At 41.8% G+C, this 26,079-nt stretch overlaps 3 protein-coding genes across 8 annotated transcripts; 2 read left to right on the forward strand and 1 right to left on the reverse strand.

Moving 5' to 3' along the window:
• Positions 1–2,030: 2,030 nt before the first annotated feature.
• Positions 2,031–7,225, reverse strand: LOC129588331 (uncharacterized). 4 transcript variants are annotated; one of them, XR_008690464.1, is made up of 4 exons: positions 7,053–7,225; positions 6,368–6,937; positions 5,857–6,104; positions 4,619–4,894 (listed from the first exon to the last, which is right to left on the reverse strand). XR_008690464.1 is itself a non-coding variant. In XM_055482505.1 (3 exons), exons 2-3 carry the CDS (start codon positions 3,806–3,808, stop codon positions 2,516–2,518), a joined length of 435 nt encoding a protein of 144 aa, XP_055338480.1. In that variant the 5' UTR covers positions 3,809–4,605; positions 5,857–6,086; the 3' UTR covers positions 2,040–2,515. The 4 variants fall into 4 exon arrangements, 2 of the variants coding, with proteins under 2 accessions (XP_055338480.1, XP_055338479.1); XR_008690465.1 differs by lacking the exons at positions 4,619–4,894; positions 6,368–6,937; positions 7,053–7,225 and adding exons at positions 2,031–2,862; positions 3,721–4,605 and having other exon boundaries at positions 5,863–6,071; XM_055482505.1 differs by lacking the exons at positions 4,619–4,894; positions 6,368–6,937; positions 7,053–7,225 and adding exons at positions 2,040–2,862; positions 3,721–4,605 and having other exon boundaries at positions 5,857–6,086.
• A 140-nt stretch (positions 7,226–7,365) lies between these two features.
• On the forward strand, positions 7,366–19,233 carry LOC129588345 (tubulin-specific chaperone D-like). Of its 3 annotated transcripts, none has more exons than XR_008690467.1 (26): positions 7,366–7,856; positions 7,923–8,035; positions 8,094–8,195; positions 8,661–8,807; positions 8,896–9,034; positions 9,127–9,225; positions 9,330–9,614; positions 9,941–10,001; positions 10,197–10,366; positions 10,473–10,629; positions 10,693–10,780; positions 10,860–10,945; positions 11,000–11,080; positions 11,140–11,225; positions 11,609–11,739; positions 12,093–12,147; positions 12,213–12,278; positions 12,340–12,395; positions 12,452–12,591; positions 12,728–12,886; positions 13,110–13,229; positions 13,504–13,587; positions 13,833–13,931; positions 14,083–15,290; positions 17,045–17,103; positions 17,418–19,233. XR_008690467.1 is itself a non-coding variant. In XM_055482524.1 (24 exons), the coding sequence occupies exons 1-24, from the start codon at positions 7,559–7,561 to the stop codon at positions 14,111–14,113; spliced, it is 2,853 nt and encodes a 950-aa protein (XP_055338499.1). In that variant the 5' UTR covers positions 7,366–7,558; the 3' UTR covers positions 14,114–15,438. The 3 variants fall into 3 exon arrangements, 1 of the variants encoding a protein (XP_055338499.1); XR_008690466.1 differs by having other exon boundaries at positions 17,060–17,103; positions 17,418–19,232; XM_055482524.1 differs by lacking the exons at positions 17,045–17,103; positions 17,418–19,233 and having other exon boundaries at positions 14,083–15,438.
• Positions 19,234–20,475: 1,242 nt separating this feature from the next.
• On the forward strand, positions 20,476–22,364 carry LOC129588415 (uncharacterized). The gene is made up of 2 exons (XM_055482613.1): positions 20,476–21,174; positions 21,490–22,364. Exons 1-2 carry the CDS (start codon positions 20,604–20,606, stop codon positions 21,621–21,623), a joined length of 705 nt encoding a protein of 234 aa, XP_055338588.1. The 5' UTR covers positions 20,476–20,603; the 3' UTR covers positions 21,624–22,364.
• The last annotated feature ends 3,715 nt before the right edge of the window (positions 22,365–26,079 follow it).

Consider the following 26,079-nt stretch of genomic DNA (forward strand, 5'->3'; position numbering starts at 1 on the left):
GTGTAATTACCGGTATAGCTGTTACATAGTTGCTCTACTGCGGAAACGCTCAGTGATGCTGCTGGAATGAAGCTCTTAAGGTTGGTTCTTGGTGCTACCGTCTAGCTGAAGCTGGCCGAATGACCCGGGTCCAGCTGGAAAAATAGTAACTAATTTTAATACGGGGTTGTTAGCACAACATAATATACAATGTGGTGATGCAACAACAGATGATCAAGGCAGCATATTTCTACAAAATATTTTATAATGGTATCTATAATCCATATTGTTGGATGTATTAAGATTAAGAACCAAAATTATAATACGGAAGCATACATCGGTAATTACTTTTTTTTGAACTTTAGGTAACTTCTACTTGCTCCCACATTTTTATAGGGCGCTTAGCAAATAAACTATGAAATTGTGGGGCGCATAGCACTTTCGTTTTGTTTATACGGTAATGTAGGTGCACTGCGCCTGTATTGATATTGTATGGCTTTTTCAGTATAGGTAGTTTAACTGTTGTGAATCGATGGAAAATTGCATGTGTTTAAAAGTGGTCAACTGAAAGTTAGTACTGCCTGCAGTTAATAAAAATAAATTAATATAGGAATTCTACTCAACACATACTCGTGCAGTGGGCTTACCCGGTTAATTGCAAACGCTCATGAGACTACGGTAAATACAAAATCGTTTACTATGAGTATGGGCACAAATTAAGTCTTTCGCGTCTGAACAGATTAGAACGGTGGTCATCTCGTCCAAAATTTGAAGCATTTTCTAAGCTAACAAATTATACATAGTCAGACATAAAGAAGCCGAAATCGCATGTCGCTACCCTCGTTTAAGTCTTTAACCGGAGCTAGCGTAGGTAGTACCCGGCGGCGCCATGGTAGAGGTCGTGGTAGTCGGCGGCATGGTAGGGGTCGGAGTCGCGATGGAAGGTGTAGGGGTAGCAACAGGGCCATAAGTAGTTGCGGGTGGCATCGGCGCCGGTGGAGACGGTGCCGGCGGAGACGGTGCCGGTGGAGACGGTGCGGGAGGCGATGGTGCCGGCGGAGAAGGTGCCGGTGGAGATGGAGCTGGTGGAGATGGAGCAGGAGGTGACGGCGCCGGTGGGGATGGTGCCGGTGGAGATGGGGCCGGCGGTGATGGTGCTGGTGGGGATGGTGCAGGAGGTGACGGAGCCGGTGGAGACGGTGCGGGAGGTGATGGTGCAGGAGGTGACGGTGGGGATGGCGGTGTCATACCGCCATACGATCCATACGCTTGAGCCGCGGCCGCGGCGATAAGGGCAGAGAAAACAAGAAGGATCTTCATTTTCGAATATTTTTGTCAAATTATGCAGCTGCCTAGAACTGCATGTGTTATTCCACCGGAATTAATGGAGGCTTATATACGTTTCTGCGATATTGATTACTGTAACTAATGGCCCCGGAGGCACGGTACAATACACACGTACTCATTAACATACAAACATAAGATCAACATGATGCGGTATAAAATTAATATTTGAATACATGTAGGCTGAAAGGTGTTGTGGATTTGTGGTTGTATAGTACGTGTAATTAATTACAGTGTATCTGTAAAGTACTGTACGTAGTCGTGCGAGGTTGTTGTCCTAAAAGTACACCGACACCGTGGCGCCGGCACCACTGCTCATTTGGTACACTTCGAGAATGATGCTGCTAATGGAGAAGCATACCGTCGACGTTGTATTTTGACATTTATGGGCATTTTTGCATTTATTAGATTTTCTTATTTAGGCTTGCATGATGTGCACTGAGCAGTACTCTTACCAATTAAGTAGCACCGTATTACTGTTTTGAGGGGCCGCCGCAGTTAGTAATAGGTCATTACTTCTCAGGAGGTCAGCATAGTTCGTAACCATATCCTGCAGTTGTTCATTAGAAGCAATGTCTTTTTGCGTTGTTTACGCGATTGCTTCGTTATAACCTTTCTGGTCACACGACCATCTACCGAACAATGATTTTGCATTTTTGTGTGTTGTTGCCCGTTTACAGTTCTGTAGCAGAATGCACAGATGAATTTAATGTGAGTGGCAATTTACTATCTACAGAACTACCTGCTGGTTCATTTTTCTTGTGGCAATTACAGAAGAGGTCAACTATATTAATTTATATATAGCGTCTTTAGTAAAAATTAGTGTGGTTAGTTTAAATATTTATTTTTACGAATCGTAACGGTAATATTCACCAGCAAATTCGTTTAACAAAGCCCACAGAAGCAACTGCAATCACAATCAAATTCGCCACAATGTGAAAACTAACATGCCCAACAAGTCGTAAGGAACTCCACGAAAATAAATGTCAGCAATACAGCCAAAATAAAAAAAAGTCATGCAATTATCACTACAATAAAAACAATGTTGATTATATGTTCGAAACAATACGTACAAAAAACCTGGGTGTTGTTTCTTTCCACGCCTCCACCATAGTAACGCAAAAACTTCGAAACGTTAGGAAGAATTCATTTCGTCACATGGTTGAACAGTTTTACTATTCCTGAATGCCGGTTAACCGTTTAGGACACGCCCGGTATAGACAGCCTGCGCAATACTGGCCACCACCGCTATGACAAAAAGGACGACGGTGATAATTCCCAGCGCCATGTCGCTCACTCTCCACTGCCGGTCAATAATGCTGGCCACCCATATGAACTGTACCAGGGAATTGATGGCCACGATGATACTGAGGATCATCGTGGTGATCAGCAGACAGCGTCGATCCGCGCGCTCCCCCGGTAGTGTGCTGCCACGTGTCGCCAAAACACCGAAGATGCCGGTAATGATCATTACCGCGCCGCCGGAAAATCCTCGCCATCCCTCGTAATATCCGTAATGATAACCGCTGGTGGCGAAAGCTACAAAATTACAAATGATGATAATGTGTTGCATCATCCCGGGTTGCTGGTGGTGTGCGAATTAAGTCGTTATGTAAACGAATTCCCAAAATATGCCGGCAAAAATGTGCATCAGGCTGCACTGCTTTCTGCTAATTTTAATGGATGCTCTGTATACTTCCGTTTCGTACCGGCAAACTTTACTTGCTTATTTGTATGCTTACTAATTAAAAGATTCAAGCTTATGTGTATGCTTACTAATTAAAAGATTCAGATTTTCAACTCAAATTATTCAAATTAATTCAAAACATTAAAAGAAATATTTTAAATATATATGCCAGCGCTAACGATCTGTCGGTATGTATTTTCAAAAATATATATGTATCTGATACCGTAACCAATTAATGTTGGTTGCCAATGCTTTTAGAAACTCTACAGAGCAGCACTGCCTGATCAAATTTAGAAAATGGGGAAGTGAAAATGTACAGTACTTCATTTAATCCTGATCCGGTTCATATGCAATCAAACAAGAATCAATAACAATACTTTATAATTAAATAATAAAGGATTTATAAATCGTGATATTTTTATATAAGTGTCTCACTGTCTATTTGAATTCTGAGTCCTTTAAAAGGCAGTACGTAACTGGTACTGTAGCAAAATTTATGTCTAATGCAGGAAAAAAGTTGGATTTCTGTAAGCATGTATAGGTGTCCACTGTACTGCTCCACAAAAACGTATTTCACCTAACTGCTAAGCATATATCTGCTTACAATTAGAATACGAATTCATCGAGTCGTTTGACCGGCATACGAAACTAGACCGCTAACAAAGAAACATACCGGAAATCGGATATACGACAATCCAACAGCTACCTACCTGCGATGTCAATGATGACCAGTATCGCTCCAATGACAATCTGCACAAACGCCAGATTCCTGATGGCCATCGGTATTGTGGGATACATGGTTGGGGCGTTGTGCAAACAAAACCGGTTTTTATGAGGACTATTTACTGTTTACCCTAATGTCCTACTGCACAGCTCATCAGACGAAGTTATCGCGCTGCTGAGAGATGTGATCCCTATGAATGCCAAGAGCACTCTTAAACAACCGCTGTGCTGGAGAAGTGTCGCATCCAACGAACACAGTGACAATCTTCAGAGAGAAACCTAACGGTTAGATTATGCGATTCTAAAAATATCATTCCCATAAACTTTCTAGTTAAATACCACACTTGTGATTACGTCCTTCCAAAGCATGCAGCGGGAGATTCTTGGCGTAACAGTAGGCCAACAGTTGGAGCGGCATTGGCCATGTGTTGCTCAATGCGCCCGTCGTGAACGATTACTATAACAGCGGCGACTATGTCATTAGTTTATTGCTCTAACCAAAACTAATCCTCCATCTCGTCGCCGACAGGATTTACTAACCCAAAACGCAATAGAAAAAAATAACAGTTAATCGAAATAATCAGCTGGACATTAATCAGCTGCTGGACATTCGTAAATTAAACGGCACTTGTGTTAAATGCGAGACAAAAAAAAATTATTAAAGACCAAAAGGCACGCGAAATGTGAGCAACGCCAGTAAGTTACAGCTGATCCGCGTCCGTCGTTGCACTACCGCGCGAGACCGTGGTCGTATCTAATAATGCGGAACCCAGATAGACGAATTTGCGACTGCAGGGACACGGCCTTGATCGTGAGTTTCGCGCAGTTGATTCACAAAAATTCCAATTTTATTTAACGGCGTATTCTAATCTCTACAATATAGCAACACAATATAAGATCCATTAAATCATAAGGAACACATCGAAGTACAAAATCATAAAACGAAATTTGCCGGCGGTTCGAAAAACGATACAGTCCTATCTATCTTTTAGAATAGTAGTACAGTGGCTCACTGCTCTGTCTGTACGAGCAGTGACCCTAAACCATTAATTTGACGAATAAATTTAGTTTTCATTTCCTCTGCTTCGATTTCTCTTTACGCTAGGCTCTGGATTATCTGTTTTCGAGGCGAAATACCGGGTGGCTGAACAAAATGGCCCTCTGTTTTCCTGCGGTGCGCTGGGTCTGCCCATTGCTCGATTGAGATGATACTAGTTTTATTCGAAAGAGCAACGTCTACGGCACATAAGATGTTATGTCAAACTATTAGTCTAAAAAGATTTCCTTTTTTCTGAATTATTTTTAAAAAATGGATGGAGTAGAATAATGTCCTGGAAGCAAAAACTCAAATTTACCTATTTTAAAATTAAAATTGTAGATGTTTAGCTAAGCATATTATTGCTAATCACGTTACTGTTTCGGAACGAGGAACTGTTCATGTTTTTTTCACTGTAAAACAGAACGCCATTCAAGTGACCCTGTCTAGCCAGGGAGCGAAAGATTTGATGCTCCCCATATCTGATCCTCGTGCAACGAGGTAGCAGGTCTTTTAAAAACAATTTTCAAACCATCGCTTCAAAAACAATCTTGGGTCAAACCCTTGTTTGAAAGGGAATCTCCCACATACAGTTGCCAGTTAAACCGGCGTTTTTCAGTGCACCCTGTCGCGAGCAAAAAAATTGCAACTAAAATACTAAAACATCAGAGTAAAAAACTTGCGATTTTTTCGAAAAGTCAAAAAGTTGCTTAGTGCATGGTTCATCCAACGCATGCACCATGCCAATCACTTTTTCCCTATTGAAAGAGGATGTCCGTCTCCAGCTAAAACAATTTAAAAAATTAAAATATCACTCACGGAAAAAAGGAGGACGAAATTTTTCACTTTGCGAGCTGGGACAAGAAAAATTTCGACACGTTTTTAAATAACGCCACTGCCAACGAGCAACTTTCAATTTTTCGAAAACAGTTTTGTGTTTTTAGTAGCTAATAAAATTGTCTATCAAACGAGTGTAAACAGTTTGCCGTATGTCCAGTAGTTTGCGAGAGGCAAAGCAAAAACGGAGAGGGCCATTTTGTTCGGCCACCCGGTACAATCTGGGATGTAAGCTATGCTTCACACTTACGCATACTGTGCAATAAATTTCTCCATCATGTCGGTTTTCCCCACCAAGCGAAAAACATATTCCGAGCTGCGAGTCGGTGTAGCGGGAAGCAAAACGGACTCTGAGTTCTTCTCGACGAATTCACGAACTGGTCGCAAGCCCGCATACTGCAGCAGGACTCCAGCTGTCAGCTTCTGCCCGTCGTGGATTACTTTTTCAAGGCTTTCTAAGATTTGGACCCCCTCAGAAGTTTCGCGAACTTCTTCCTTCTAAACACAGTAAATTAACCAATTTACTTTTTATTGCAAGTTCTTCGATGTACCTCAAAGACCGATCACTTGAGTATACTGTATATGGCTTGAAACACCGATCACTCATGCATTCAAATTTTAAAGGAAACCGTGTATTAAGTCTACAAAGTAAGTTCAAAGCGTGATTCCACCATAAATGAATATTTTTATTCGGCAAAAGCCATCAAAGAGACGCAGAACAGCAACATCGGTCACACTACTTAAAAATGAATACTGCTTACCGATGGTTAATTCCAGAGTCCATTCGGTTATGGTTCCACAGTCCGAAATGATGACATCGGCCTTAGGTCGGCCGTCTGTGGTTCCCTGCTTTGCAATCTTTTCAACAATACCCATGAAATCTATCAGGACCTGACCGATAACGATATTTTTTCCGTCCAATGACTCGTCTTTAGCCGTACATAAAAAGAATTTTCCTCGTCCAGAGTTGGCCATCGACAGGACGCCCGGGCCGGAGTGTTTCAGTTGGAAATTCTCATCCTCGAATTTATTCCCGTAGCCGTAGGTGATGGACTTATCGCGGATATTGACGGGCTCAGAGCTTTCACATCCAGATTTGGGCTTGATACTGATAAATGCACAATCTTTGTATGTGTAACCTTTCTCTCCAGTGCAGAAGGACCGAAAAATCCCAGCCGTCTTGGGCACAACATCGGCACGCAGCTCCATCACGATGCGGCCGGCCTTGGCATTGTCGATGGTGATGTCCATGAAGACTTTGGGATTGTTGGCCATTTTGCTGGGATCGAGGGGGGGATTCTTTGAGAAGAAGGAGAGAGCGACTCGCGTACCTATGAACAGTGGTTGTGGTTTGAGCAGACGCATGGTAAAACAGGTAAAATCAATAAAACGCTAAAATCACGATGATCCACTGGTTTTCCGGCCAAGACCGCACAGAGTACTTACTTGGTTAGAAAATGGGGCGATGGACCGGCGTCGACGAGCGGTGTAGCGAGAATTCTCCAGACTGAAAATTATGAAGCAAGAACATAAAACTCCACCAAATTTTCAGCAAATGCAAATCCGCAAGATTTAATCGTAAGCGGTAAGAACAAGAAAAGCAAAACAACAAGCGTGTGTGCGATACTTCGCAAAACCAACGCCACTCGCCAGTCGCCAGACAGGAAATAACCCATAGCTGGTGCGACAACGAAAATGGCACCTCGAGGAGGCAGCCATGTTCATAGAATGATTTGACTTTTTGTGCTGCGTCAAAAACATAAACAAACAAAAAGTGCAAAGAAAAATTCTTGCAAAGAAATTTTTTGTCGGTGTACTTAATTTGTGTGAGCTGTCTTTAGATTTTCTACGAACCGACTCGTATCGTTTCCAGTTTCAGTTTCTGTGAAGATGGTGTAAAACCTATTTGAAAGTCTGGAAATTGTACAGTGATCTGGGTCTGCAGTATAAAAATGGCGAACTCTGATTATCAGCAGGAAATGGCGCAGTATTTTGGAGATCCACCGACTAATCCCACAGCTGAGCCGTCGACTGCGGCGGATGATGGCGATCGCGAAGCGGGAGAAACAGACAACGAGAATATGTCATTCTCCCTGCGCCAATTCCACGATGACGGTTTCATCGACAGTCTGATTAAGAGCATTCCGTCCATCGCATTGAATCCGAGCGACGTGGAGCGTCAGACATATCGTCTGAAGGACATTCTGGATCGCTACCAGGAGCAGCCACAACTCGTGGATCCTTTTCTGGGTAATGCATTTCTGTATATATATTGTGCGAGCTGGCAGTCATTTAAATCGAAGATCACTTCTACAGGAAGATGGGTACAGGAGCTGATCGTTTATGTGAAAGCCTATGCAGACGAACCGTCTGAGTCCAGCAAGAAAACTGCGAACCTCAGCCTGACGGTTTTGCGCTTGCTGACCAAGGTCCGTTGCGAGGGGTGATTGATTTTGGGGAATTCATAATAACTGAGCGCTGTTGCAGCTGCGTGGATACAAAGTCATCATAAAATTCCTGCCGCACAGTGTTGCGGATGTCGAACAGTCGCTCGGATTGGTTGAAGAATTTATGAAGCCAGTTAACAGTGTAAGCAGAAAAGAAAATTCAAAATTTTTAAGCAAAACAGTTGTAAACCATTTTAGGAATCTCTTTATAACGCTAGACCTTTCTTACCAAAATCTAATTTTCCAAAATTGAAATTAAATCAGATCTTGAATTAGATCTCGGTTTTTGTGGATAGAAAAATTATCGATAAATTGGATCAATGTTTAAAAGTCAGGTTTATTGGATGTTTTATTATTGCAGAGCACTTCGTTTATCTGTTACTGGATGTTTTCATAACTTTCATAACAAATCATTAACCTTGATCTAGTTTTTAATTTGAACTATAAACCGCAGTATTAAAAAAATCAAAATTTAAAAGTGCGCGAGAAAATCGTTGACCTGACTGCATGTTTTTAATGCGCAAAAGTATTTATGATTGCATCAGTAAATATACAAGGTAACAAGGTGGTCGTTTTTGTTGTGATTACGTACTTTTGACTGTTGCAGATGTTTGAAGACTGGGAGCAGCAGTACATGTTGTTGCTGTGGCTGTCGGTTGCCGTGCAGATTCCCTTTGACTTGAAGAAATTAACCGATCCCGACGATATTGGTACACCTAGAAGCATCGAAGCCAGGATCTTCCATATCTGTCAGGTAACTGTACATCAACGGAATACTAATCACGAAATCGCCGGTTTATAAAAAAATGCTTTGTTCATTTATCAAAATGTTATGTTATAAGGTTTTTATTACGGTTTCGGAAAAGACTCGCGACGCTGCGGCATACTTGCTGTCTCGCTTTGTAACCCGACCTGATATGCTGCCGATCTATGGAAAACAGATGATTGATTACCTGTTGAAGACGTTAGAATCTGCGAAAAGTATGCCATTGATTTAATTAATTTTCAGTGTAATTTATTTAATTAATTTGCAATGCTTTATGCACAGTTTGTTTAAAATTCTTCTTAAATAGGCGCTGATGTGGTGAAGCAGCCGCACATTTTGTGTGGTGGTTTGGCGGGAATCGCCATGATCTTCAAATCGGGCACACGATCTCATCTTTGCAGTTTAGGTACGATCGTGCTTCATATGAAAATGCAGTATTAAACAGCAGCGCCTTCTGAATTCTGTCTTCCTTAAAAGTGCGAGAATTTTTACTTAAATGTTTTGTTGCAGCTGAAGATTGCCTGCCAAGATTGATGGAGCTGGGCTTACTGGATTCCCAGTTCAGCATGGTGCGGAAGTACTGCACCAAGGCATTTCAGCGGCTAGCATTAACCTTCCTGCCTACGAAACTTCCTACATGGCGATATAAACGCGGATTTCGCAGCCTGGAGGATAATATGGCTCCTGGCAATCTTGGAGCGGGTGATGTTCGTCCGAATCCTATGGGAAACGGCGTACATTCGCCATTTGAGGAAAGTGAAACGGAAGTGTCGGCATATGTGGAACAAGTTATTGGTATGCACAGCCTGTAGAGTAATGTGTAATTGGAACTAGCCAGAAACGAAGATTGGCTCAAAAGACTGTTTCGTTTATTATTCCGAAGTTTATCAACGTACGTTTATCAAGTTTTCTGTTTATCAAGTCATCGTTTATCAAGTTTTCTGCTTTTTTCGACTTTAATAATTAATTTTTTCGACATGTGCTGATGTAGAAGTTTTTATGTGCTGATATATATATATATTTTTCGGCATGTGCTCGTTTATTGAATAAAATGTTGTGAATGTGCTAAGAAAGTTGCCGGTTGGGATATAAAGCGTTAAATTGTTCAAACTTTATTTTAGGTTTATTGCTGCAAAGTTTAAACGATGCTGATGGAATTATACGGTGGTCGGCTGCAAAAGGGTAAGATAGTAGTACAAACGCTCGTTATTGCGCGTGGTAGGGGAAGTTCCATACCATTTTGGTATGAGCTGAAGACATATACCACGTAAAAGAGACGGAAGCTATTCAAGTCATATGCGAACGGCCGACATGGTCTTGTAAAGTCCAGAGATTGTGTGCACGTTCTCGTACATTGTTTAGTCTTGTTGTTGGCAGAATTGGACGAATTTCGGAGCGCCTACCACAGGGATTTGCCGAAGATGTTCTGAACGGTGTGCTGAATCTGTTTTCGTATGAACGATCGGAAAACGCCTGGCATGGAGGATGTCTGGCGTTGGCGGAGCTAAGTCGACGCGGCGCATTGCTTCCTTTGAGATTTAGTGATGGTGTGGAGATTTTCGCTTTTTAGATGTTTTCGATTGGTTTACCGTGATTTTATGTTATGTTTATGTTTAAGAGTTTATGACTGACAGATTTGATGTTTGATTTTAGTGATGCCGGTGGTTTTGAAAGCCCTGCTATACGAAGAACTGCGTGGGACTTATGCGGTTGGAAGCCCCGTGCGTGATGCCGCTTGTTATGTCTGTTGGGCTTTTGCGCGAGCTTATGAACCAAAGGATTTAGAAGAGTTTGTTATGGATGTTGCAAAGTAACCACACAAGCTGTTTTTCGGTTTTTGTTGGTTCTTCTGAATTATCGCCATTGATTGCAGGCATTTGGTTCTAACTGCACTATTTGACCGCAGTGTCAACTGCCGTCGTGCGGCCTCCTCTGCTTTTCAGGAACATGTTGGTAGACAGGTACGATATTAGTTGCTACATGGGTCATATTAATTATTTACCATGAACGTAAACAGTTAATAATAAATATTTACTTTAGGGCAATTTTCCTCGTGGATTAGATATAATTCCGATCTTGGATTTTGAATCGCTAGGCCGGCGTTCGAATACGTACATGAAGCTAAGGTGAAACAATAAAGGTTGCCGCTAAAATCGAAATAAATGTATTCCTTTTTGCAGCCCCATCATAGCAAAGTATCAGGAGTATACTTCCGTTATACTGGACTTCTTGCTTTCTCATCCTCTTGCCCACTGGGACGTGTACGTATTTTTCCTTGGCATTTATTATCATTACTATGTGGAATTTTATTCTCATTAAGATCTCCGGATAGTGCTGTTCGCGAATTAGCTGCCCAGACACTGTTTTCATTGACACCTGTTGCACCGGACTACATGAAACATTGCGGTCAGTACGAAGAATTTGTATTATGTTCCTTCCTTATAGATTGCAGTTTGCATTTACGTTTTTTGACTTTATTGTGCAATTTTTGATTTTATTGTCAAATTATAACGTTAAAAAGTAACCAAAAAGGTTAAACTGCCCTGTATGCTACGGATTGTCCTTCATAATAACCGCTGGGGCAAGTGTTTTGTGGAAGCTTTGCGACAGCATCGCACGTGTTGCACATAGTAAAGTTTGCGAAATGGGACTACATAAATTATATATGTTACTGTATGGTATATATTGTGCCATGGTTTTGTGCTATTACTGTATATAGTATTGCATCATTGTGTTGTGTATTTATTCTTCTGAGCGGAACTCGTTAACATTGTTTGCGCTTTCCACAGTTGCACCTGAGTTACTGAAACGAATCGGAAGTAACCATATATTTACTCGGCACGGAGCAATGATTGGTTTAGGATACATCTGTGAAGGACTGCATAATTGTGGGCAGTTTGATGATTACCTAGCTAGTCAGGTTGAATCTGTGATACTTCAGGAATTTTTTGAAAGTACTCGTACCAATGCACACTTCATCCGAAATTTTACGCGCAGCTGCTTAATTTAAATAACGTTGAATTGAGTTTTCATGACTGACAATACTACATAAAGGAGAGTTAAATAAGTTGGCTAATTGAAAACATAAAGATTGTTGCTGCGTAATGTCATGAATGTTCTTCGCTGTCTGAGAAACCCTAATAAGAAATCTGAGATGCACTTCCCTTGTGCTTATTTTTATGTGATGTACAGCAATACAAATACATGTGTGTGCATCAGGCTGTGGTCACCGGTGTTGTGTGTTTAACAAATGTTATGCACGCTTTTTTGTAGATCAATCCAAAAGATGTGTTTCGCGGTTTTGGTCATGAATTAATCCGCCAGGCTGGTATGAAGAGATGAAGTTGGTTTTATTTAGCAGTAGTTAGAATAAAAATGTATCTTCCATTTTAGTGATGAGTTTGATCTCCCGAGTAAGCAATGCTGAACTGCCGCTGCATAACAAGCCCCATTTATTAGGTAAGATTCTTCGTAATACGGATATTTGTCGCACTGAATAGTAATGCTATGTCATACTCAGGCCAAATGGTCGAACTGGTTCAGTCGAGTGTCGTTGTGGATAATCCAAAAATCCAGGTGAAAACTGTTTTTCAAACACGTTTAGGAGAATTTTACCACCTGCAGTTTTCCAGGAAATTGCAGTTAACACACTGCAGTCGTTACTGAAGACATACGGCACTTGTATGTCTCCGTCAGATCATAACCGTACCTTGCAAGAAGCCTGTCTGGATCAAGTGCTGCATAATGTGAAATCTTCATCAGAGCTTATGAGGTAAATCTCGTGACGTGAATTAATTGCTCGCAATGCTGGCCATAAGTCGCACCTGAATGCACTGCAGCCGCATTCCATGTAATTTTATTGAGCAATCAAGAAAACAGTAGCTTTGTGAGAACTTTGATGTTTGTAGACGATACTCGGTGTTGGTCCTGTCCGTGTTCTCCGCCGAATTCGCTACAAAAAATCTTAGCGTGATTACCAATACGATTGTGTCCATTTGTCCACGGTCATCGTGTCCGGAGCCGCAGTGGGTGGATTGCCGGCGAAACTGCTGCCGGTCACTCGATAGGTAAGCCGCAGGCAATCTTTGGCATCTTCGAAACATCTGGCATCTTCGTGGCTGTGTCGGTGTTATAAATTTTAATGTAACCTCACTTCGTCAGTTTTATTTGGTGTTTAATTTGACATTTTTTTACATGGTTGACATGTTTTGATTTTGCTGGTTTTTGGAGTTTAGTGGTTTTTGCTCTTTCATGTTGCATATGTCTGATCGTAACCATATCGTTTTCCAGATTACTGGGAGCTGTTCCTGCCAGGGCTTTCAGCAGTGAAGCATTTTCCGAAGTTGTAGATTTTCTGGGTGATTGCTTGTCGGACTACACTGAAGACAAGCGTGGTAATATTGGCAGAATGTAAGTTCGTTCATAAAGTATGGTTGATTTAGTTTTATGCTGGATATGTACACCGTGTATCATAAGCGTAATTTGCAGAATTCGATAATTCCATGGTCTTTTATTGGTTCTTACAATAAAAATATGAATAATGTTGCTTTGCTTGCGTACTTTGCTCAATGTTTTAATTCTGTTGAATATTATGTTCGCATATGTAAAAACACAGAAATCGTCGGCAGCCTCGCAGATAAGTCTGATGTACGGTTAATACCCTATTTTATGAATTTCCTTACAGAGTGCGGTTGGCTGCTATCGACACAACACGATCCATTATGACGCGTATCGCCCGAACGGACCCTCTGGTACTTACTCCGGAAAGGTTCGTAGAGTTGGCTTAGTATTAGTATGAGTTAAGAAATTTTTGCTGTTTTTGACATCTTCGGTAAGTTTCCGCTAAAATGTTGTTCTGGTTTTCTGTAAGGCCGGCGATGCGACGTTATTTGTATTGCAGTTTATTACTACGTTTATGCAATTTTGTTGTGTACGATTGCTCTCTTCGCGTTTACGCAGTTCTGGCTCGACACACAGTTTAGCCGTAATTAAGTAACCTTTTGGGATTTCTAGGCTTAATACGGTCGTGATAAACTTACTACGGCTATTTGCCGAGGGCATACCAGATTTGCGGGCTCGTGCTGGACAACTTCTCCTGCATTTAGTGAAATCGTAAGTATACCGACTAAGTTTATTATGCACCACTTGCGGTATGATAATGATCCGATAAGGTAGATAGATAGTAGATACGGTTCGATTCCCCGACTGGGAGACTTTTTTGGTTTTTACTTAGTATTATATAACCGTACAAGCTTTTGCACAGTGTTTTTGCAAGTTTATGCAAGCAAATGTGACGTGTGGAGAGGAGTACGTACGAGGATTCCACCGTACATCCACTGACTGTCCGCCTTTACCTGCAACACGGATATCAGTTAATCAGTTCTGTGATTCGTTACTCAGTTATGGCTTAGCGGTGTATTTGATGTTTACTTCTGCTAGTCTATAAATTCTCATGTCGCCTCTAATATCGACAGCAGTCTTGGATTTCAGATTTCGAGACTACTTGCTTTTAACTTTCCTGTGTTGTGCATATGATTGTGTGTTAGCGGAGTAAAGCATCTTCTGTGATTATCGACGTTCGTAATTTGTATCGGATTATAGCGTGGTAAACACGGTATGCTCGTACTGCGTCCGACCCGCATATGTAACGACCGGAAGTTAGGAGTATCCAGCACAATTGCTTAGGGATTCCAGATTCTTCGTGTTCCTGATAATTTCCTCCATTTTCTACTGTAACAGTTGATTTAAGAGTTTGCTCTACCGATTGAGTCGTGGCAGGAAGTGGTTAGTCTCTTACACTAAACCGTACAGAGTCTCTTCACACGACATGGCGCCCACCGATGGTTCGTGATTTTCCGATGTTACAGTAAAATCGTGGATGGAATTTAACGGTGGCAGCACCGTTCAATTCAATCAGTTCAGTATCGAAAAGCACGCCGGTTGGAAATTCGGAATTTCGAGTTTCTTCCGAGCTCTTCATTGCGCAAGTACCAAGCACCATAAACATAATTGTGTGCTGGCAATTTAAGTCTTGATCTTATGGGTTGTTTGCCCCCATCCCTCAAATTAATTATGTCGCGGCAAGCATCTCCTGAAATTCCAGAAGAGCCCCCTACTGCGCCGCCGTTTGTTCCAACTAGACAACAGCGGGCGCAGGGTATTCATGTGCGCAACAACGATCATCCTTTCGGATATCGCCCGGGATCTTCAGCGGACTTGTCAGTGGGCAGAGTGACCAGATCGCATGCTGGCCGATCATCTTTTGGCCCACAGAACGCAGCGGCAAATGCGGCGGATAATCAGCCATCATCGGCCGATACTGCTGAACGGAGTGTCTTGGTTCGTGGCAATGCGCGCCGCGGGATTTTCAATGAAACACCGGAACAGACGCACTGGCGTAATGCCCAGCCGTCGTCTTCGTCGTCGAATAGCAGCACCCCGCCGCGAAAGACAAATCCCCGCATTCGCTTGGTTGGTGCCTTTCAGACCTGGGCAGTTATGGAATTTCGGCTCATAGTTAGAGTTACGAGTTAATCGCAGGTCGCGAGTTAAGTTAACGAGTTAAGTTAATGCAATTACTGGAGTTACGAGCTTTAACGCGAGTTAAGTCACAATAAAAAAATTTCGGCGCTTTATTAATCATCTTCACCAATTAATCTCTTACGCGTAACGGTATCGCTACTACCAGGTTCAAAATACTGCTCAATTTATTGGGTTATTCAAGTTAACATAGGTTAAACTCAAAATTGCACAGATCATAATTACTTTTTCAAAACAACTGATTTTTAAATTTTATCAGTCAGTTAGCCCCTCTGAGACCCAGGAGAGCGCCGGCAACTCCGAACGTTTGTACTGCCGTTTGCTTTACATGACTGCAAAGTTAGTGTGGCTGTTGGACTGCATTAGGACAATGGCCCGGTGCATAACGTCAAAATAGGATACATACTAAAATTTCTGCTTGCACTCCGAATCACTTTTTTTCGTAATACTTTTTATGTCATTCTGTTAAATGATTTGTATACATTGTTCGAAGAAAGGCGTTGCGGATCCGGTTGCCGAGATGGCGTATTAAAATGGATGAAAAGTTTAAATGCAGGTGTTAAAAGTCTGGTTATTCGATCTTTCTTGAACTTTGCTGCAAAGACAGATGGTCATAAAGCCCGAAAGTGAACCAATTTCAGGCTCATAGCACTTTCCATGATTTTTAAAAATGAATTTTGAAATTTTGAAATTCATTTGAAATCGGAAAAACGCTATGGATCTCATATTGGTTCACTTTTGACTTTATGGCCATGTGTCTTTTATAGCAAAGTTTCAAGAAGATCGGGTAACAACCAGACTTTTGGTATATACCAATGCATTTAAACTTTTCACCCATTTTAATACGCTATATCTCGGCAACCGGATGTTGCGCGCGCAAACGGTTTTCAGAACAATGTATACAAATCATTCAGCTTTAGAATGACATAAAGTATCACAAAAAAGGGATTCGGAGTGCGCGAAAGCGAAAGTTAGTGTATGTATCCCATTTTTGACAGCATGTACCGGGCCATTTCCTTTAATTCGCTTCCCCAGTGGACAAGTAGCGGAGATGCAAAAACGACAAAATTTTGTGTGATTCGATGCGGAACATTCGATTTGCTTCTCCCGTTGGCCGAAGCTTGCTCCGTAAGAAACTGTCTAAAGTACTCCGCTCCGTTTTCTGCACGCTACCAGAGCTTTATAAGCCGACGCCGACGCACCCGTATTAGTCGTCGTCGACATGCCCGCATCATTATGCGACGCACCAATATTCATCGGTGTTCAGAATTACACATTTACAACAGGACAAAAGGCAATTTTTTTCACGAAGAACAAGAGGCTTCACAAAATATCCACAGAAAACTACAAGCAGTACCAGTATTTCTACGTTAAGCCCAGATGATGCCTTTGGCGGTCGCAGTACATCGGTTAAGCAGTTTTTTGCATAAAGGCGTTTGCAGTTATGGAAATTTTGCGATCCACTTTCAGAGCAGATTTTTCATAACATTTTCCATATTTTAATTTCGTTTTTACTAGCAACTGGAATCTTCAGAGTTACGCTAAACTTGAGTTGCGCTAACTTATTTTTGAGTTGCGCTAGAGTTAAGTTTTCGTCCTGGCGAGTTAAGTTTCAGAGTTAAGTTATAACTCGTTAACTCGAAAAAAACTCAAGTTAAGTTAAATAGTTAAAATTAACTGCCCAGGTCTGGTGCCTTTAGCCTGTCGGAAACGAGCTGTGAATCGGAGGAAGAAGATGATGCAGGTACTGCAAGTGTGTCTGTCGACAGACAATATTAATTAAACCTTACGGAAATTTTCGTAGTTCTAAATGAAGGTTATTCTATCGTCAAACTTGTAGATTTATGAATGCTGTTAGGTTTATAATTTATTACAACTTCACACGACATGGCTGCCCGCGATGGTTTTCAAAATTTTGATATTCTGCCGAAATTTAGATAGTACTTATCTTTCGCACATCAGATAACACACAGTGTTTAAATGCGGCGTGTTACACACAGTGTTAATGTGGCACAGTGTTTAAATGACTGTTAAAACGTGAAACATGCCGTTCTGCAGTTAAACCGCAGCCAGCAATGCGTCCGATGCGTCCTGGTTTTGCACGACGCACAGGAGTGGCAGTGGACATGGCCCCACAAGAAGCAGAAGAACCACGCTCGTTGGAGTTAGAATACGGTCAACCAACGCCACCAAAGAGCACTATTCTGGACAACAAGGGCATGTTCCCGCAGAATCCGTTTGTGCCATCAATTTTCATTAAGGCTAAGTAATTTAAGCAGTTTTCCGTTGTTACAGTATGCTTCTTTTGTTGTTCATCATGCATTTATTGTTATTGCGGAGTTTTCGCTATTTTGAAAGCTTCCGTGTTGTTCACAATCTTGCAGTTGGGATCTGTAGTTTTGAACGCTTTTATTTGCATTTTATCTCGTCGGTAAATCGCCCTTTTGGCTGATGATCTGTAGTCTTTTGTTAACCTGCCTAGTCTAACAGTTTTATCGGAAGATTGAATCTGTATGCAGCCGCCGATGACGTAACGGAATTTAAGAGAATTAAAAGAGCTTTAACCGCAAGTTGTGATTGGTCAGAATTGTCGGGAAGTTTCCACACGTACTAGTAGCGGTACAAATCGGCAAATTAGCAGTATATAAGCGCACTCCTGCAGAGTTAATCGGCACAGTGCTGTCTCATTTGAATTTGCACTTTTTCGGCGCCGCACCGGCGAGTTAGAAGTTTTTCAGTTCCCGGTGTAACTTTTTGTGTTTCTTGTTGTGTGAGCTAAAGGTCATCGTTTTTGTTGTGTGTTATGCGGAGTGATGCCGCCGATTGATCCGAATCGAGCCTTCGAAAAGCTCGTCGATGCCGTTTTCCAATCCTCCCAACAGCACCAGCAGCATGGATACCGTGGTGGGTACCACCGTGGCGGTTTCCGTGGAAGATTTCAGTCGCGTCGCGGTCAACATGTGCGAGGCCACGGAGTCGACAATCTCCGTCGTGGCCCACCAGCTTGGATTCGTGGAGGCAGACCCCTGGGGCAGCCGTCACCTAATCAGATTGCTGCTGGACATGATGATCCACCTCAGCGCGTGGCGGATCCCAGCGTCCCTATGGACGTCGATGCCGCGCAACCTGCGCCGCCGGCTCCACCAGCTGAAAACCCGAATCATGGACCTGTGGTTCCGCCTGGCCCCGTTGGTTCTCATGCTGATCGGCATTTATCAGGCGCGAATAGTGGCGTAAGTGACCTTTTGCCTGTTCCTTCTGGTGTTGTTGTGCCTGCAGTGGCCCCGGTGAGTGTGCAGCCTGTTCCGTTGTCGTCGCATCCAGGATTGCCACCGGGTGTAGAACCGTTTGTTTCGCCAACAGCAGTACCAGTGCGTGACCGCTCAGCATCGCGTGATAGGATCGGAAAGCCGTCCCATGATTTCGTACCGAATTTCGTCGCGGATCAGGAGTTACTGCAACAGAAACACCGCGAAGCAGAGATGGAAAAGCGCCGTAAGATGGCCGAAGAAGTCAGTCGCCGTTTGGATGCAGTATCAGCCTCGTCGAATGTTGGCCAAACCGGATTATTCTCTTTAGCGCCGAGCAGCAGCAAGTAACGCATTAATTTTCGATTTATTTTTGTTTTAATGCTGGTCATTTGCCGTGTTTTGATCTTGTTATTGTTTCTGTGATATGACCCTGAATCTTGTTGCTCATTTTATTTTTTGTTATTTTTGGATTTTACTGCTGTCAATTATGACTTGTCATTCGGAAGGCCATTGTTGTGTTGTTGTTATTTTACTGATGTGTGTTTTGGGACAAATTCGGATTAGACCGTCGTCCCAGTGAAGGATTGACCGTACGCAACCCTCAGGGACCCTAAAATAATGAAATGTAAAATCCAAAAAAATAATAAAAACAAGAAAAAGTTGTGCAGCCCTGGTTTCCTTGTAATTATTAGGAATAAGAAATAAATTTGGAATTAAAACACTCAAACCGGAAATAAAGAGTACACACGGTACACCCGTACAGCAATTGCAGTTACGTAAAAACTCCATAGCGCGCACATAGCTAGCAGTGCTATACAATGCACTGGTACGCCGTATCCGCATTCGAACTCGTAAACTTTTAATTTCGCAGTAATTTCAACTCCGCGACCGGAGTTGAATATCAGTCAGTGCAGCAACAGTTTTAAAATTATACGGATTAATTTTTATTCGCGCTGGTACATGTGTGTATGATATTGTGACATGGCCCAACGCAAGCGATCTGTCTCCTTTTTCCAACGTTATACAGCGGATATTGAAGAGAAGCGTGCAGCTAGTGCTCGTGCTGCAGTGTCCTTGGAATCTATCAGTAAGATTCCCGTTGTCGGATATGCCTATCGACGAGGATCTCTAGCCTCTACGCAGTTTGGTTCGCCACCATTGTCGGAACGAACACTGTCGACATCCTCAGTGTTTTCTGCACCGGAACTTGGATATTCTTACGCACAGAAGGATGAACCTAATCATCAGATGGTTCGCGCCGCCCAGCTAATCAGTAAAGCGTTGGACCTCGTGGATACAGTGCAGGCTAAAGATCGTCTGGCCTCAAAAACCTTCATCCGTCAGAATGTGAGTGCCCAGCGCTGGTCGAAAATTGCACCATTGTTGTTTGGAGGAGAAATCGTCGGTCAGAAGCGCAAAGCTCAGCACGAACATGTGGAGCCACATTCAGCGCCACCGATTGTGAAAGGATACGCTACTTTCCATCAGCAGAAGCTATCTCCGCTGAAAGAGTCCACCTCGGGATCAACATCCAGTACCTCGGAAAGCAAGCCGCGTAAATTTTATATCGATGACGAGCCATTTTCCGTCTAAATTTACAATAATTAGTAGAATTCAGGTGGACTGTTTGTTAGTGTTGAGATGGGACGACTGTCCAGTGTTAATCAAACTATGTTAATTGGATTAATTTTAAATAGAACTTGTAATATTCTAGAATAACGCGTGGTAATAAATTTGCTATTTATTTATGGGTAATACGCGATATGATTTCTTAAATAAAAAGAATAAAAGTTGGAATTTACAGCATTTCCGGTGTACACTCCTTCCGTATGGCAGTTTCCGTAATATTGTACAGACACCGTATACAACGCATAGTTAGATTCGACAAGTGCAGAACTTTCAGTTCTTGTTCCGTATTATTCCACAGTGCGGATTGTTCATATTTTATTTTTCATTTTTCAGTATCCTCAGGTTTTCATTTATACTTCTCATTATGCCGCGTCGTATTATTACGGGTCGAGCGAGACGTTTAGGCATTGAAGCATTAGAAGCGTATGATCGAGCGAAGGCAGAATGTGAGCAAATGTTAGCTGCTTCAATGGTCTATATTCAGGCGACGGAAAACATGGATGAAGTTCGTCGTCAGAATGAGGAATGGGATCGACAGTATGCTCTTGAAGAACAAGTTGGTTCGATTCTTGATGTGATCGAGGACGACGAGGATAAGCAGCGATGGATTCGATCAGTGAAGTTGCATTTGATGAATAATTCGTCGGGCACGTTGATTAAGAAGAACCCTGACGAGCCGTGGTCCGCTCCTGATACCTTCGATGTCGATGCATACGACAAATGGTCCGAAGGATTGTATGAGCAGTACGAGAAAGAGTCGTCTGAACCTGGAGAGCAGCAGCAGGAAGAGCCCGAGGAGCCAGTAGCTGAGCTTGTGGTTCGAGCTCCGTCCGAAGAGATTCCGTATCGCCCAGTCATTCCAATGGACGTCGACGAAGACAAGGAAGACGTGCAGCCGAAGTTTGTCTCCATCATTAGCCTGCATAACTATCCTCGTAAGCAATAGTTGCTGTGACGGAAGAGCAGTTTTGTGTTGATTTTACACTTAAGGTTTTATTCTGTATAAATCCCGTAAGTACTGGATGGATGCTAGATTTGCGCGTTTTCGCTATTGTACTTTTACCCAATTTGGCTCTATAATTAGAAGCAGTGGAAGTTATCATTTTTGTTTCTTGCGTATATGAAGCAATAATCACAGCGCATCTCAGTACATTCAAACGTGTAAATAAAGCTTTGTGCCAGTCAGTATATCACAAACACCACAATTATACGGCACAGTAGTGGTTAGTAGTAGAACTTAGCCTCCTTAGATCCTGGACCTCCACCTCGCCAATCCCATGGACTTCCGGATGCCGTCGACGCTAAGGATCCTACACTAACATTAACCGGATCAGGCGTACAGTCATTGGGCATCGGATGGACATGCGCGGATTGTGCAGGATGAGAGAGGGGATCAGGATGGAGCATGGAGCGCTACACAATCCAGCGGGATGGACTGGATGGATTTGTTTACGTTTGCGGGAGCAAAAAACCGTTTGTGGGGGTGACGTGTGGAGAGGAGTACGTACGAGGATTCCACCGTACATCCACTGACTGTCCGCCTTTACCTGCAACACGGATATCAGTTAATCAGTTCTGTGATTCGTTACTCAGTTATGGCTTAGCGGTGTATTTGATGTTTACTTCTGCTAGTCTATAAATTCTCATGTCGCCTCTAATATCGACAGCAGTCTTGGATTTCAGATTTCGAGACTACTTGCTTTTAACTTTCCTGTGTTGTGCATATGATTGTGTGTTAGCGGAGTAAAGCATCTTCTGTGATTATCGACGTTCGTAATTTGTATCGGATTATAGCGTGGTAAACACGGTATGCTCGTACTGCGTCCGACCCGCATATGTAACGACCGGAAGTTAGGAGTATCCAGCACAATTGCTTAGGGATTCCAGATTCTTCGTGTTCCTGATAATTTCCTCCATTTTCTACTGTAACAGTTGATTTAAGAGTTTGCTCTACCGATTGAGTCGTGGCAGGGAAGTGGTTAGTCTCTTACACTAAACCGTACAGAGTCTCTTCACACGACAAATGTTATGTTTCTGTTAAATGTTGAGAGTAGTTTTTTTTATTAATGCTTTGAGTTTATTATGTTAGGAAATAGGTGTACAGTACTCGTACTGTAATTTGGCGGTTCCGTGGCTTTGGCAGTCATGGAACCATTAGCTGTATTAATTTTAATCTTTTGAAATAGCTGATATCTATATAGCAACTATTGCAACTATCCAGGCGCAAACATATGGAATAAAAAACTGTAGAACAAAGGCTGCTTAGCTACGGCGCTTCCGATTGTGTGGGAAATGTAAAAACTTTGTGTATTATTTGGTAAATGCACTTTTTCATTCGCATGTGATATTATGCAATACTCCCCTGACGTTTCGAAATACACCATTAGAATGAGTTTACAAAAATATCAATTGTCAGATGCACTTTTTCCCTGTGCAGTAGCGGTTTTTCTGGCATATACAAGTTGCCGGTAGGTTAAACTGCAGTGAGTGCGCTGTCGGAAGCGGAAATCATCGTCAGCATGAATTGTTCATGACTGGAGCGTGTTGTCTGAACATTTTTTCCGCTGCCACTAATCTCAAGAGGCTCTTAAAGAAGTAGCCACTTTATTACATGCGCCTGCTAAAAACCACGCAGTTTCTATCGAACTGCGTAGTATAACCATTCAAGCACTAGATCATATGGAGTGTTCCATAAAATTCCGGATCGGCTGAACGCAGCCAACAACAAACTGACTCGTCTTCCGAAAAGTGCCTGGCTTTATGGAAATAAACATAAAACAGGGCTTTTCATTTTTTTCGTAAAACAAAGCATAAACATAAACAGTACAACTGTACAACGCATAAACAGTACTTTTTCTAATTTAGTAAACTAAAAAATTTCTGGCATGCAACCAGTTACAAGTTCCCATACACGAGTGAATACTTAGAAAACATGAGTGATTGCAGAAATCGAAAGTCCGCTGTAAAAATAATACTTCTGTAGGTCTGGTAATATGAAAAGATCTTCCGATTTATTTTGGGGGTAAACTAACTGATATGAACGGGAATATCGATAATTGAAAATCAATACTTTAGTAGAAATTAATTATCACTAAATTAGAAACTAAATTGCATATCTATTGGTAATGTAATTTGTATTTATTAAATTACAATGCCTTTAAAAAACACTTCGTGGCATTTCCTCGCGGAAATAGTTCCGTCGGTCGTGGTATATATCGAGAATACATGAGACTTTCTATAGTCTATAATTATACGGCTTGTTTCTGAACAGTGTACGGGAGTCAGTAACCAAATTGTGACACGCACCTGTTCTGCAACAATTTTGGAGGGTAGTTAAGTACTATACAATGTACGACGAGAGCATACTATTTACAAAGCAGTCCATTCTTATTTCTTAAATTTATTGTTGATTTTGTTTGCCATACTGCTGGGCCGCTGGCAAAATTTTGCCAGCTGTCTAGCAGCAACGTAGCTGAAGTAAGCGTGCGGCGGACCAGAGAGCACGCTGCTGGAATAAAAATCTTCAAAAATTCGTAATTTTGTAAATTTTAGTGTTAAATTCTTTTGCATAAGCTTAAAAAATACAAAATAACGCATACCGTTAGGCAAAAAAAACTGATTCTCAGTTGTTTTCGGGTTATTCACTGTGAGCCTTTGCTGCTAACATAAGTACCTGTCTATGGAAGACTCATTCGAGATTTCTCATAGGCGGCTATGCTAAGCACGTATGCTCTGAGTGCCAAACCTTGAGATCAAACCAGAAAATCAGTTATTCTTCCTAATAGTATATATTATTTTAAATTTCTTAAGCGCATATAAAAAAATTCAGCACGGAAAATAACAAAGTTACGAATTTTCGAAGATTTTCATTCCAGCAGCGTGCTGCTAGAATGAGAATGTGCTCATTTTAGCACCCATTTCCTGCCTGAAATATTGAAATTAGCCCCTTTGGTGTGGATTGAACCAAAATTAAAAATTTGATATTTTGAAAAAACCCGTTAACAAGTGCACTGTAACTGACGCAATCGCAAACATGCGACGGTTTAATGCAGTTTCTCACGGCTGGTTGTTTTTCTCGTATTTGCAAGATGACTCCAACTCTTGTGGCTCGATCAGTCATTGTTTAAAACAATCCAATTTCAAAAATTCATGCTGCTTTCTGTGACAACTTTTGTCGCTGCCAAGAAATTTCAAAACATGCGGAATCACGCTTATGAAACGTTTAAGTTCATTTTGAGTAATGTGATTAGAATGCAAAATCGATTTTGTACGTTTTACTCCACAGCCACCGCCTTCAGTTTTTATGGTGCTCGGGAACCGGCAATCAGAATTTTTTCCTTGACCGGTTTTAAATGAAAAGGCAAATTCTAAATTAGAAAATTTAAAATTAGAAATTCAGCATGTTCTAAAAACACTCAGCAAAAACAAATTCTAAATTAGAGAAACAGCTAAAAGTTTTTGGCTTTTGCGTTAAATGTAACTGCTAATATCCTTACAAAGTCCATGCTTGGGTGATTCAGCAAAATTGAATGAGTCGATAACACACAAAGCTAGCGTTTCATTCGATGGAGTGTGGAACGCAACCAGCGGTCAGCGGCTTACTTAAGTAACTAAACCAACTGTGGATGGTTGCACAGTTACACTGCCAGCAATGCTAAACTACCCTCTTAAAAAGTATTAACCATTCAAAAACAAGCCGTATATACTTAGTCTTTGTATGAATAACGTATACAGTATCTTTATGTATGCATAACTCACTGCGCTCTGCAGGATTTTGCCCTCCGGAAAATACTAAACCACTACCCTAAAATGGGCGAATCAAAGGCGCGTAATATTTTGGTTACAAATCTCCATAGACAAAGCAAAAACAAGACGTTAACACTATTCCTATGCGAAGACTAGTCTTCTTCTTTTCATACATAGTGTTAAGTCTGCATCTGTGTGCAGACCGACGTAAAATCCTCATTTGCGACTAGGAATTCAGTTTATCGCAAATCTATTAGTATTCGCGATTCAACTCCTTTTTTTCTGCATACGTAAGTAAATCTAGTTACCAGTCACTTTACATGGCCATGGTTTTAAAAATATAATGATTAATATAGGTCACAAGTGTTCGTTTATACAAAGCTGATTGTTTCGAATTGTTCGCATGTAGAGAGGATAATTATAACCGATGAACACGGCATTTCCGGTTCAGAACAACCCGGTAGTGGAGCGCAAAATGTAAGTATACGTACAAATACGGCGCTTACAATAGCATCGCGTCACTCTCATTAGGATGTGTGGACTGGAGCAGGTTCCGTGCTCGTGCATTGTCTGATTTAATTAAAATCTCAGGTGATGAAGTCAAGATTTATCTCAAGAGGCCAAGCGAGCTCTCTTGGCGATTATGTTAACGAGGGAGATACCCGAACACGTCCGCGTCAGATCAGCATACACTTGGTAACATTAGAATCCTTAGAAATTCAGCTATTTTTTTCGACAGTCAAAACACCCCCAGATAAAGAACTCGAGTTTAGGGATCTGCGAGAAACCAACACAGATATGATGGCTGACTTCCATCGAAACGTCATCAGGCGCCAAAGACCACAGTACGCTATACCGCGCCATTGTACGGATTCGTGTTTACGCAACCGTCGTGCAGCGAGAAGTGCAAAGTATTGTAATCTCGATAGCTATTGCAGCTTTTTGTCTCACTACGCGCGACAGCATCGACTGGCTGCATAGAGATCAATGCAACCGCGGATGCTGGTGCGCGCGATAGGGCTAATTAGGTGAGACAGCTGTCAAAAAAACAATACAAAATCTACGGATTGAAGCTAGACTAACCGTAGCGCATG

This window comes from Paramacrobiotus metropolitanus, unplaced genomic scaffold (genome assembly GCF_019649055.1).
Source record: "Paramacrobiotus metropolitanus isolate TYO unplaced genomic scaffold, Prichtersi_v1.0 Parri_scaffold0000029, whole genome shotgun sequence".
NCBI classification, from domain to species: Eukaryota; Metazoa; Tardigrada; class Eutardigrada; order Parachela; family Macrobiotidae; genus Paramacrobiotus; species Paramacrobiotus metropolitanus.

What these genes read in the sequence shown, in the direction of transcription:
- LOC129588331 (XM_055482504.1), bottom strand. Translation starts at nt 6,881, where the DNA reads ATGGCCAACAATCCCAAAGTCTTCATGGACATCACCATCGACAATGCC. An exon ending in GACTCTGGAATTAACCATCG is followed by an intron (nt 6,105 to 6,367) that starts GTAAGCAGTATT and finishes TACTGTGTTTAG; the next exon opens with AAGGAAGAAGTTCGCGAAAC.
- LOC129588415 (XM_055482613.1), top strand. Translation starts at nt 20,604, where the DNA reads ATGCCGCGTCGTATTATTACGGGTCGAGCGAGACGTTTAGGCATTGAA. An exon ending in TAGCCTGCATAACTATCCTC is followed by an intron (nt 21,175 to 21,489) that starts GTAAGCAATAGT and finishes TAGCCTCCTTAG; the next exon opens with ATCCTGGACCTCCACCTCGC.
- LOC129588345 (XM_055482524.1), top strand. Translation starts at nt 7,559, where the DNA reads ATGGCGAACTCTGATTATCAGCAGGAAATGGCGCAGTATTTTGGAGAT. An exon ending in CCTCTTGCCCACTGGGACGT is followed by an intron (nt 11,081 to 11,139) that starts GTACGTATTTTT and finishes ATTCTCATTAAG; the next exon opens with ATCTCCGGATAGTGCTGTTC. An exon ending in TAACAAGCCCCATTTATTAG is followed by an intron (nt 12,279 to 12,339) that starts GTAAGATTCTTC and finishes TGTCATACTCAG; the next exon opens with GCCAAATGGTCGAACTGGTT.